At 32.5% G+C, this 13,754-nt stretch overlaps 1 protein-coding gene across 2 annotated transcripts; it reads right to left on the bottom strand.

The window, feature by feature from the left end:
* Nucleotides 1-2,500: 2,500 nt before the first annotated feature.
* On the bottom strand, nucleotides 2,501-12,781 carry LOC125051904 (protein regulator of cytokinesis 1-like). Of its 2 annotated transcripts, none has more exons than XM_047652528.1 (13): nucleotides 12,574-12,781; nucleotides 12,204-12,403; nucleotides 11,587-11,937; nucleotides 11,142-11,290; nucleotides 10,804-10,971; nucleotides 10,259-10,431; nucleotides 9,541-9,688; nucleotides 9,153-9,281; nucleotides 8,701-8,837; nucleotides 7,051-7,158; nucleotides 5,910-6,009; nucleotides 4,080-4,193; nucleotides 2,501-3,133 (listed from the first exon to the last, which is right to left on the bottom strand). In XM_047652528.1, exons 1-13 carry the CDS (start codon nucleotides 12,606-12,608, stop codon nucleotides 2,774-2,776), a joined length of 2,172 nt encoding a protein of 723 aa, XP_047508484.1. In that variant the 5' UTR covers nucleotides 12,609-12,781; the 3' UTR covers nucleotides 2,501-2,773. The 2 variants fall into 2 exon arrangements, with proteins under 2 accessions (XP_047508484.1, XP_047508483.1); XM_047652527.1 differs by having other exon boundaries at nucleotides 5,877-6,009; nucleotides 12,574-12,779.
* Nucleotides 12,782-13,754: the final 973 nt, after the last annotated feature.

The following is a 13,754-nucleotide window of genomic DNA, read 5'->3' as shown; positions in this document are numbered from 1 at the left end:
TTCAAATCTATGAGGCTGCGACTTCGCAAATATTATTTTGATTCGAAATTTTCTTATATTTTGACTTCCGTCTTTCAATCGACTAGATTCAAGAACGTTGGGCATGGAAACAAATTATATTTTTAATTTTTTCGTCGGTACGTATATATTCGATATGGAAACGATTTCTTTTAGTTTAGAACTGAATATTTTTTTTCCGGTGACGACTAAAAACTAAGTGGAATTGGAATAAAACAAACATTTATATTATATTACAAATAATTTATTTACACGGAACTTGAAAAATACATTAATGGCGACTAACGTTTGAAGCACTTAAGAAATAAAGATAATATAAGGATAAAACATAATAAATAGATACGTATTGTAAAGAGGACATAGAATGCCATTGATAAAACTAAAGTTTAATCCTAAAAACTCCAGGTGCAACTTAAATATGAGGCTAAAATTTGTGGACGAACTCGATATTTTACCATATAAATTTTAAAATCAAATATATTTACTTCCAAACTTTCCTTAGGAATAGTATAGTACCCGCAGATTAATTGGCAAGATTTCATACGCGATTATTTTATTTGCTTCTCCATATTCTAGAGGACAATAAAAGCAGTAAAAAATGTGATTTGAATGCGATCAAAAATCTTGCCAACTATGCCGATGCCAATAACGAAATTAAAAAATAAACAAGCATACACTGGAAACGTTTAATACTCTTAGCTTTATGGCCGATTTACATTATCTTAGTGGTTAGGAGAGTGCTTTAGGATAGTACTTTAGTTGAAACATGTAAACGCTACTTGCTTTAGTACGGTTCTACTTGACTTTCAAGTTGAATCAAAATAGAATCGCTTTTTATTTTTGTTTCAAGTGATACCCCTCCCGCGCCCGCGCACTCCCCCGAGTTTTTCCCTCGTTGTGTGTAAACACGTAATTTAGTAAAATCTTTAGGAGAGTGCATAAGTGACGTGAAACGCGTGCGTGTTTTTTGATTTTTAAAGATGGCTAAATGGTCGGAAGATACAACTATCAGATTTGTGTCTGAATATGTTGTTCACAAATGTTTGTGGAACGTTAAAAACAATTTATACAAAAACAAACAGGCTAGGCATTCGGCATACACTGCCCTAAAAGAAGCTATTTTATTTATTATTTATTTTTAGTTTATTTATTTCGAATAAAATCTCGTCTTCTATTTTTTCCATAATTATAGTTAGTATTTTGCGTAGAATAGAGCGTATTTGCCGACGTCGTTGCGCGTTCATTGTGGCGCTGTAATGATACTCTACTAAAGAACTGGCCTTTCAACTTGTACTAAAATACTCTCCTAAACACTAAGATAATGTAAATCGGCCTTTAAGTACTGAAGCTGCTATCAAAGTGTGTAAAGAGAAAAAATCACACAATCTATTACGAAAACTACATTTAAATGTCAAAAAACTTAAAAGTAAAAACATTATTAAAATAAAAATCTCAAAAGTCGATGGGCGTTTATAAAAAAACTTAACGTACGAGTATAGTAATCAAAGTTATAGGTACAAATAATAAACAGATTAAAGACTATTAAATGAATACCTACCTATATTTGTAATATGGAGACATCCATCATATCCAGATTCATCTTTAAAAATTCCCCGATTTTTTAATCTATGGTCACCAAACACAATCAATTGTTTGCGTAACTGTCAAATATTGTCGAAATTGAGAATAATCTATGGACTATTTATTAATTGACCATTTTGAATGCGAACATTTCTCATACATGAAAATGACAAAAATCTTTTACGAGATTAACTTAAACCAAATTTAAAAATCCCCCGTTGCTGAAAACTAATTTATGTTATTTCCATACTCTTAAATATGCTGCATGCTTACCCTGTAACTTCTAGCGCTACATGTATTGAAACTACATGAAATAAGGTTTTATCACTATTATTATTTGTTATACCGTGAATATTTGACCAATTATTGGTTAGATTTATCGCTATCGATTATAGATTTTACATAGTAGCCACGCTGTAAAGCTTTTCAATAACGGGGGTTCTTTAAATTCATCAAATATATACAACCAACTTACAACCATCTAAGAAAACATCATCGATCGGATTGAAGAACCTCACTCGCTTTATTTATTTACCACTACTCCTATGGAAATTATTAACAATTTAAAACTCTAGCATTTTATTTTTAAATAATTTTGGATGTTAAAGATACAATAAATCTCATAAAAAATCAATATACAAGTAATTTAGGATTGTTAAAAGAAAAAAAAGTTTAGCAACTCCGAAGGAGAATACCAATATTTTTAAAGCAGCCCAAATTTGTGTTTCAGTCTAAGGGTCTGTTTCACAATGTATGGATAAAGTACCAAATAGCTATGCAACACATAAATTATTTGTAAGATAAATTGTGCTATTTGACATTCATCGGACTCATAACTTAAGATGGACTTTATGTGACGAATAGCGCTATCTGACAGTCGTGAAACGCAACAATAGTGTTTATCCTACCAATAACTAATAAATAGCTAATTTGGAACTTATGTAGAACTTATCCGTACATTGTGAAACAGACCCTAAATATACTAATTAAAATTTCTAAAATAACTTCTGAAAAGCCTTTCAATAATATTAGACACAAACAATAAAATGTTTTATAAAAATTGCCGGACCAACTTTCAAAGCTTTACAATTATTATTTAAAATAAATAAGCTAAAATTTTCAGGAATCCCATTTTGGGTGAAAATATTAAGAACATACCTAAGGCCATAGTGGATTAAATAAGGGGCGGCAGGTTCTTCACTCTGACCAGATGTGTTTGTGACTTGGACCGTCCAACACTATTCGGTGTCGTCTTCAATTGCATATTCTTAACAACATTGTTCTTTGAACTAAGAGGTGTACGGGGTGTAGCGAACCCATCGAGATTCAACTTAGTGGCGGAGCGCGTTAGGCGGTTGGGTGTAACGAGTAAATTCGAGGGGTTTGGGGTATTTTCCTTCCCTCTTGGAGTTTGGGCCGCATTTCTGAGTGCAGTCTTGGGCGTCTCAACTTTGATGGAAACGATATTATCAACGTTGTGTTGTGCGTTGTGTGCCACTGAACTTCGACTGATTTGTTTTAGATGGATGCCGTCCTAAAGAGAAATTTATTTATTTATTACAGAAATACATACGTTATCCTTAGACTATGCCAATCCGATAATGTCGAGAAACATTAAATAAAATATGATGAAGTACATATACCATATTAAACACATAATATACACAATATAGCTGGTGTGAATTCACTCTGCGAACATATAAACATGTCGATAGTGTCGGAGACAGCATTTAGAAGGCGCAACGTCTTTGATAACGGGGATCTGTGCAACAGACTGGTTCTGTCCCTTGGTATCACTAATAACCTATCATCACCGCACATATCCTATATAAATGTGTAAATATATAGCGATAAAGATAGAAGTAATTGACGACTTATTGGTCTAGTGGTTAATACCCCTGACTGCGAATTTATGGGTTCGATCCCCGGCTGAGACGAACATCGATGTGATGAGCATTTGGTGTTGTGCTTAGGTCTTGGGTGTTCAAATATGTATTTATATGTCTATCTATAATATGTATGTATATCCGATGCCTAGTACCTTACACAAGCTTCACCAGCTTAGCATGGGACTAGGTCAATTGGTGTGAATTGTCTTTAAAGAAAAAATATTAATTCAGAAAAATCCAAAATGATACAGTCACAATTAACATTCATTGAACTACGCATCACTTTATAATATTTTGTGAAAAATGTCTTAGCCAAAAATCAACGAGGTGTGACAAACGGCTGAAAACATCTACTTGCCTATAAAAATATTATAAATGCAACAAAGATATTAGTTAGATTTAAGAATCTATTAAGATATAAACTTATAATTAAAAAACAACTAATCGTGTTAGAAAACGAACTTTGATCGTTTTGGCATGTAGATTTGATAACAAAATAATGATTATTGATTCAAATCGCAACCCATTGCCAGAAAATTTTGTACGAGATAAAATATAAACACGCTTTTTCACGTAATTATCATTTCTTACCCTAAAGTCCGTGTAAGTCGTGAGCATAGTTGACTCTGCCAGCGGTTGTTCATCTCCAGATGTAGTTTGAGTGACATTCACCGATTGACGGTTAGAACGTCGGCGACTGAGTGACTGCAAAAAAACATCTTTTTAGCGGGCCTAAGTAATCATGTCAAAGTCTCATATAGTTTGAGCACTGTCCAAATTGTCATAAAGAAAATGGTTTGACAGATATTATTAATAACATTTTATTTGTTAACAGATACTAAGTAATACTAGCATCTCATCCCGGCTTCATACAGCTTCATATTTTTAATGTTTTGGAAATAAATATAGCCTATGTAACTTAAGGATAATGGTGCGTTCTAAGGGAGCGTTCAAGTATTACGTAACGCAATTTGGGGGGAGGGGGGTCTTTTGAAACGTTACAGTGCGTTACATGAGGGGGAGGGAGCTTCTAAAATCTTTAAAAAATTGCGTTACGTAATACTTAACGCTCCCTAATAGTGAAAGAATTTTTGTAATCTGTCAGGTAGTTTTTGAGCTTATACCATGCAAAAATTTTCCTCTTTATAATATGTTGGCGTAAATACACGTGCGTTTCTAGATAACCCCGTGAAAAAGAAACATACTAAGTATAAAATTCAGAAAGCTGATCACTAACTTGAATGTAAAAACAAAATCAATAAAACAGACCACAATGTGTTCATCCCATGGCCCATTGACGGCAACAGGAGTATACACTTTGTAAAAGTAATAAACCTTAAATATCCTGAACACCCTAAATTCGATAGCTAGTGAAACTATTTGTAATGAACAAGTCTAATGCATACAGAAGCGAAGCTTCGAACAATTCTACATTAACTACTAAATTTCGACTAATACTACTACTAAAATAATTCTAAAATCTATATAAATATATAATTATTGAAGGGTCTCAAGCTCTGAACCATATACGTATATTATTTAGAAAATTAAACCGTATGAAAATTTTGAATTAGTTTGATGGATAATATAAATGTGCGACACAAATCTTTAGGTTGTTTATGTACCTTAAACTTAGACCGCTAAGTGTAATTTTAAATTATTTTTTAAGTGAAACTCCTTTAGGCGCATGGGGGTACAATTTTTACGGAACGTCACGAAGATGTGCATCGTTTTTGTCGAAAAGGGAGAGAGCGATTGAGACCAATTGAGAGAGAGTGAGAAGGACGAATTACCTTATAGAAATTATATTTTTTAAATTAAAATTTCATAAAGAGAATTTATGAAATATTAGAATTTTATATTATATGCAAAATAATTTATTGAAATCTCAAATGACGAATTGTAAATTAAAATGCCACATGTTTTTACTATCGAAGAAATAAACTTAAAAAATAAATTTATAATTTGTAGTAATTTTCGACACCTAATATTTTAATGACAGTTAAATTCCTAACATATCTTCCTTTATCCCTTCCTCTAAGTCTCGGAAATCTAATGTTTTAGATGTGTATAAATATAAACAAGACTTTAAGACAAATTAGTTTACAAAAGAAGTTTCACTTCTGGCATATGTACGCCCGCACTTTTTTTAACAAAAACGAATGAATTGTTATTTAAATTTATAACTTATTAGTATTAAAATTTAAACGAATCAACAATAAAGACGCAAAGGTGTCGTACTTTGTACTGTCTCTCGCATTTTAAGGGCTTATTTAGTTTTTTTTTTTTTTTTTAGTTAAAGGTTTTGAAAAAAAGTTGAAGTTCTTTCTGACGTTTACGCGAATTATATGAAAACAGAGCTAGAGACAAATAATAGAATGCACCTACAGTACGCTTGTGCTTAAGAATGCTGCCATTTACAATGATCTTTGTGTTCTTGGTGTGTGGCTCGAGGTAGTCCAACTTTCGCTTCGCTTCAGACTTGCCTTCGTCGCGAGCAGCCAAACGACCGCTCATGCGTCTGAAAGAATTAGTAACATATTCAGAATTATGTTATAAAAAAAACTTATAATTTCTAGTTTGTTTATTTGTTGGCTTTGGTTTAGTTTATTCAGTTTTAATAATATAAAATTGAGTAAGAAATAAATAATGGGTTGGTGGATTGCTCGATAGACGAAAAATATGGCACAGAGCGCCCCACGCTTTTTCACAATAATACCAGTATTTTTTGTTCATAGTACCATTTTCAGCCTAAATTAGGAATTATTTTTCACTTTTTAGTTTGATGTGCTTTAAAAGCGTGTTTTTTTAAACTAACATTTATTTTTTAGTTAAATTAGTTTTTTTTTTTCGGATTATTGCATTGTCATCGATCTTTGACAGGTGCGCAAATACAGGTTTGAATTAAATCTGTCCGTTAAAAGTGGGTCAAAATCGAGTCCGAAGGAGTCGGTCACATACATACATACATACAGGTGAAGCTAATATAAAGCGTGTAAAAAAGGGAAACGAAAGTCGTTTTGTTTCATGTGATTAGTCAGAAATGTTAAAGTAACGTAAGGACCGCAAAAAAGTATAAAAACAATATTTGACATGTGTTAAAGATCAACAAAATTCTACTTTGAGATTTTATAAGGTTCCTCCAATCTCGTTTGTTTATTCCGCATTACGTTCGATATTATATAAGGTGACAATCTAGAAAAGCAAGACAAAATATGAAAAAAATAATTAATTAACAACCAGTTTTCTATTCAAATTTGTCTACAATAAATAAAATAATTAAATCTACAATATAGTTAGTTTTTTAAAGTCTACTACAAGCAATCAACTCATACTGTACAAACGTAATCAATTGTTACATAAATATATAATTACCGAGGGCTATAATTACTTTTACAGGCAATGATGTAACAGTTCTTAATTTACTTTTTATGTAATGATATACCTCGCCTGTCACAACATTACACTTCATTCGTTTCACAAACGAGCACTGTAAAGAAAAAAAAAAGGTTTTGACCGCGATATTTGCAAATATTTTGGGTAAATTACATTAAATACTCACCTTTTGATAGAAGTAATGGCGGATCTCTTAAGCACGGAGCGATTCGCTGTTGATATGGAGGTGGCTTTTGTAGCACTGCCCGTCACCAGCTGGCGTTTCGTCGGTGGCCTGTTATTTATATTTAAATCTTAATATATATAAATTACGTGTCACGTTGTTTGTCCGCTATGGACTCCTAAACTACCGAACCGATATCAATCAAATTTGCACACCGCAATATTATTTTATTGCAAAATATTTGTTTATTATGACTATCAAAGTCACAATTCTAACAGATGGCGCTGTGTTGAAACTTGAAAGTACCAACGTTTCACATAAGCTACAATTTAATGGCATTGCCACCAAAAAAGCATGGTGGTCCCCATGACTGGTGTTCTCCTACCGTTTCCCTTGAATAGTTTGCTACTATGTAATATAACAAAAACCTTTTCCACAGCAACGCTTGGCCGGTCTGCTAGTATTTTATATAAATAAACTGTATTATATAATTATAACTCTTTAAAGGCTATAAGCGGGGTCAGCGGGAGAAAGAAATGTAATCTATAAAGTAATTAAAACGACGAGTCAAGTTCTTTATAGATTACATTAATAATCCAATAAATTCGTCTTTATGATTTAAAGATAATATACAAATACAGTGTGAACTCTATATAACGATACTGAAGGGACTGTGACTTATATGGCGTTATAGAATATTTTCGTTAAATGGAGAGGGGAGCGTTCAAGTATTACATAACGAATTTTGGGAGGGGTGGGTCCTTTGTAAAACGTTACGATGCGGGGCGGGGATTAAATTACGCGTTATTGTTAATATTTTTTTCACTTATTTTTTTGACTTACACCACATAATAGTAACTAATGAGTCACTAGGGGGTCACGAAACGTTTTATTATTGGGTAAAAAAAAACGTTACGGCGCGTTACATGGGGGGGGGGGCTCAATATACTCTAAAAATTGCGTGACGTAATACTTGAACGCTCCCTTATGGGAAACAATGCAACATCTGCTATGGCCGTATCGCATAACACACCCCTTACCAAGATCGCTTATCTACATTGTACTTATGTTTGTAAATTATGCCACTATACGGCATAAGGCAGAATATAAGGAAATATGACGCAATTTTATTACTTATTTAAAAATTGTAATTTAACAGTGTTAATTAAACAAATCCGTGATCACTGTTTTATTTATTTATTTATTGCACCAACAAAGTAGACACTGATACATGCATGTAACACAAACTCAAGCCAGTGCTGCCCCAATTATAGGCGCATACAACATTCTAACTCAAACACTAAAAAATAATTAAGTCAAGATAAAATAAAATAAAAACATTACAAAATTCATTGAATATCCCTGATAAAATCCTAATGACTAATCAATTGAGCCGCTAACTTTTTGAGAATTGATGAGGAGTTTGAAAAAATATCTATTTGGGGGAATTCACGACCCCCTCACTGCGATCCAATACCACCAGCAATTTCAGCGTTATGGATTGAATTATAACTCCTTAAAGATTTATTTAATGGAGCATTCTGACCCAGATTCGATTTTGAAAACTTAATTTTAAAAGGAGGCTTTGTCAATCGTTACTGCTTTTTAGGAATAGAAATGTTTAGGCTTCTTGTATTCTATCTTTTCTCTTACCTGTTTCTATCGGCGGTATGCGCTAGTCCTGCTGCTGTACGGTTACGTTTTCCGAGGGGCGAAGTAGCCATAGACCGGAAACTGGGCGTGGTTGGCGTCAAAGCTTGCTTACGGGCTGACATTTTGTTCTGACGCTCCTGTTAAGGACGGTAGATTTGTAATTTAATTTGCTTTATTAGAAGATTGATAAATTTATCGAAATGGGAGTACCACATAATTAATCAAAGTGAAAATCTCTATCCACTTTAAATAATTATGTAAAAAGTGGTTACAAAAATAATTCATTGCTAAATTATAAACCTTACACCATTTCAGATACTTTTTTCTATAATAATTAAATTTAGAAAATACAAAAAAAAAACCGTAAAATATAATTACAGAAAGTTTTTTTTAAAAACAAAATAAGAACTTAAATAATCCAAAATATGTATAATATTAATGTCTCCACTCACCGCCTTTCTATTCTCCCAGTCATCTTTCATTAGCACCAGCAGAGGCTTCCCATCAATGGTAAAGGTCACACCCGTCTCTTCTTCGTACTTCAGGACTTTCTCCCGAATTTGAGCCTCCACATTTGGCAGCTGGAAATATTAAAATATATGTCCTACTATTGTTCCTAGCGAGCGAATAAAAAGCAATATACACTTTTCGTACTCTCAGTTATTAAACAATACCAATTTAAAAAAAAAACGTTTTGCTCGTATAAAAAATATTTGTGTTATTAATAAATGTGCAGAAAGAGAACGGGCGTGGCAGTTATGCGTATTGTATATTTGCAATCTTCTTAATTTTTTTTTAAATTTTAAGCAACTCTTTTATGTCTCTTTAAATATCACTTACACTGCTAGCAATGGCCTTCCTCTCCCGTTCTTCCTTAAGCAGCTGCCCTCCGCGGTTGTTAAAGCGGCCAGGGGCGGAGGCCCGGGCCTCCAGCTCCGTCATCTTCTGCCACAGTCCCTTACGGGTCGCCACTAACTCATATATATCCCTGTAACGCAGTAAAACCTCAAGTTAGGTTACGATTTATCTCATTCTTTCGTAATAAGGGCTTACTGGATTTGAATAAATTTTATTAAATTTAAAAAAAAAAAAATTCACAAAAATGTATAGTGCTACATATCCAGTGTACATTATTTCCTGGAATGTAACAAACTTACAACTAGAATAAATTTTATAACATTACATTATATAATAGATACAAATAGGTCTTGAGGTTCTAGGGTCTCGGAGGTGGGTGTGTTTGGATCGAGTCCCAAATACCGCTAAAGCTTTAGTATACGGAAAATGCATTTAGACTTAAAAAGAAAACTGTACTTCTATTCAAATTAAGTTCACACATCAGTCACTAATTTAGAAGTTCTCTATACTTTACAGGATTCTCGAAACATGCTGAGTTAATATAAAAAATAAATATGTATATTAATTTTCTTATTAAAGACATTATTACTAGTTTAACAATTTAAAGACTACTGCTGGTGTAGGAGGAGATGAAAATCTCTTACCGAAAAACATAAAAGAAACAAATTCACAAGAATACAAAGAGATAAAAGATACATACCGATGTTCTTCATAGAACTTGGTAATCTTCTCGAGGTACATCTCATGTAGTGCCAGTATATCCTCAGTGTAGTGGTCCACATGGTAATGTTGGAACTCATCCCTCTGTTCGCGAGAATACATCAGGTTGTCCCACATTAGCTTTATCTTCGTGCGGATATTGGCCACAAATACCTGTATTATTATATCTTTTATAACAATGATTAATTTTTTACAGAAATAAGTAAATTTATTCATTAAGTTAATGAAAGATCTTATTTGGTTACTTGCTTGTGAAGAAGTAACAACATATAGAGGAAACCAGAATTTTCTTAGACTCAAAATAAAGGGTAATGAATGTAACTGAAAATACGCTCAACTCTCTTAAGTTACTATCACCAGCAACACTGCTTATCACTGGACACAAGCTTGGAGTGATCTCAAATATGCAAATAATGTAGCCAAAAATAATTGTCTATGTGTATGAAGTTACACTATACTAGTCATACTATTTGTAATTTATGTGTGTACTGACTCACTTACATGCACTAAACAATAACAACTTACAGAAATCTTCTGCCGTTTGATCACTTCACAACGTTTCAATTCTTCCTTAAGGGCTGCCTCAGTGGGAGGGCTGCAGCCAGGGTGGGCTTGAAGAAAGTTGTCTCTGTAAATTTGGTCTTCCTCTAGGCATTCCCATAACCTTGCTAAACGTTCACGTAGCTCCAATACCTACAAAATTGATGATTTAAAAAATGTAATTTGTTGATACACTGACAATAAAAACATGTTTCTTAATAATAAATGTTGTTGCCATAAACTGAATAGTAGCAACCAATAAAACATACTTTTGTTTAAGTATTCAATACAATCCAATATTAGGGTTTGCAAAATATTCTCACCCTATTGTTAGTTTGTTCATATTTCTCTTGCAAATCTTGTTGAAGTTTAGCGAGCCTATCCATATTCATATCTGTTACTTTGAAGTCAACTGACAGGGATGATACAACCATCTGCTCAAATTTGCTTTGTGGTTTCATTTGCAACTTTTCTGTAATTTAAGAAGAACCAGTTTTCCTGATTTATAGATTTCTTGTACATATAGCATATTTGAAAAAAGGTCATCCAGACTTTTACTTAGACTTGTGGCTAACTTAGTGTAAGCAATGAGTACCAATATGTAAATTATATAGGTAGGCATACCTAAGCATTATAGACTATGTCATATGTCACTCAAACAAAAACACAATTCTATTAAAAATCAATAGATGTAGGAAGCAATCTCTTTACTTAAATTAGTTTCAGAACATAAATTTAACATTTATTCAATATAGCTCTTACACTTACCCATAATGTTCTTTATCTCAACCTGTGTGTAGAGGAAGCTTTCTACCCTTCTATCCCTCTCGGCCTGCAGCACCTCTAAGTTATGTTTTAGCTGATCTAACTCCTCCTCTGATGGCAGAGGTATTTCTTGAAGTTGTTGCATAGTTACACCAAGTTTCTCACTCAGGTCCTGTTGCCACTCCAACAATCTTTCCATTTTGATTGTGCGTTGCTTCACTTGCTCTCTATAACCAGCTATTTGATCTTCTAAATCTTTCTTGTACTGATAAAGCAGGGTATCTTCTGTCATTGACTGCAACTCTATGTTTATTGACAGACTTCTGCTTAATTCTTCAGTTTCTTCCTTTAAACCTACATAAAGAAATATTGAAGCATACATTATAATAGTCATCAACTTCACATCATAAAATGTAAGCTAGCAAATACTTAATTAGGGACAGGGTTCAGATCTACAGAAAATATACCAAACTATCAAGACAACTTAGTCTAAATATTATACATACTGATATCAATAACTTGTACAGGTATTACAAACTATTTTATTTTAATTTTATGATAAAAAATATTCTTTTAACAATATAATCTTAACTGTTATAACTAAATAAGAGTCACCTTACTTTCAATTTGTTCTTGTAGCCATTTCATTTTCAATGTTGTCTCTGTCATTACTTCATTGTGAAAATCATGTTCGATTTGGTGTAACTTGACGATATTAGCAAATTTGGTTTTCTCATCAACGCCCAAGTGCGACCAATTCTCCCATAATCTACTCATAAGGTGGCGAAGGTCTTTGGTTATTTTTTCAATCGTTTCATCACTAAAACAAACATACAAAATATAAAAAGAAGCAACCATAAGACATGCACTATAATATTGCTTTAATTATTGAATAGGGAATAAGTTTAATGTATTTATAGTAACATTTTCAAAGATATAGTTGGTAGAGAAAGTAAAAATATATTAGGTTTCCACAAATATCAAACTTACAAATGTTTTTCAATATCCTCCCTCTTTACAGTCATTTTTAACAGAGAACACTTATCACTGTATATTAAAGTACCACTTCTAAGGTTAAATATATGAATTAAACCGTAAATCAACAAAAATACCACTTTATAGATAAACGTTATAAACAATTACATTCACGACACGCCTCCAAAATTCGTTTTCAAAGTTTGAGTTTTCAAAATTAAAACGTTAACGTCAATCTGTATATATCTTTAATTCTATTGGTTACTGAAAATACCATAAACCAAAATATATTTATTGTGTTTCGGTCGTATTGCTGGGCATAGAGTACAGTGTTATTTAAATGCATAATAGATGGCGCTTAACTATTATACTTGATTTTGATAAACCAAACAGGTGGCGCATTCACGCGTATTATTTGCAACTAAAACATGTAAAACGTATACAAAATATTATTATACATATGTACATAAACCGTACAAATTTAATATCGTGGCCTTCAAGCCAGAGGGGCGTATAAGCAATACCCCTACTTTTCAGGAGACAAAAAAAACTTAATAAGTTTTTTTGCAATGTATCTCTTTATCTGAAAATGTACATGTGTCTACTAAAGTACTTTCTTAATAACGTGAAATGATTATTTTCTTTGTAAGTATTTAAAAACGTGCAATATTGCACTTACTTCCATTTGGCTCGACAGTTGTAGGCAAACCGTACCTATGTTTTCTTTTCTCAGAAAACGCTTTTATCGGATGGACGTAAAATACAAAAGCTTTTTACGCAATGAAATATTTAAAAAAACATCTGAACTTAGTTCAAGTATAGTGAAATATCATAAATAAATATTTTTTATATAATTAAATGCAGTATTTCTACCATTTTTGAAGATTACACGTCCGTCTGGCTTGTCAAAAATATAAAATTAGTTTTGTTCCAAGACAGACGTAAGGGCTTCTTAGGGTTAATTTCGATGGCAGTGAAATAAAACAAGGCACAAAAATAGTTTAAAATTATTATTATTTAAAAAGGAACTTGGAACCATTAAACTTTTAAAAGAAAAACTTAGCATAATTAACACTCCAGTACTACAAAGATAATTATTGTTTCTTTGGTCGTATTCAGCATTCACGATTGCAGAGATCTTAAAGCTGTTGAAAAAAAGTTGTTTACCTACATAGAAACAAAATAAACAAACTAAA

Source organism: Pieris napi, chromosome 8 (assembly GCF_905475465.1).
Source record: "Pieris napi chromosome 8, ilPieNapi1.2, whole genome shotgun sequence".
In the NCBI taxonomy this organism is placed as follows: Eukaryota; Metazoa; Arthropoda; class Insecta; order Lepidoptera; family Pieridae; genus Pieris; species Pieris napi.
This window is presented reverse-complemented; position numbering and strand designations above follow the sequence as displayed.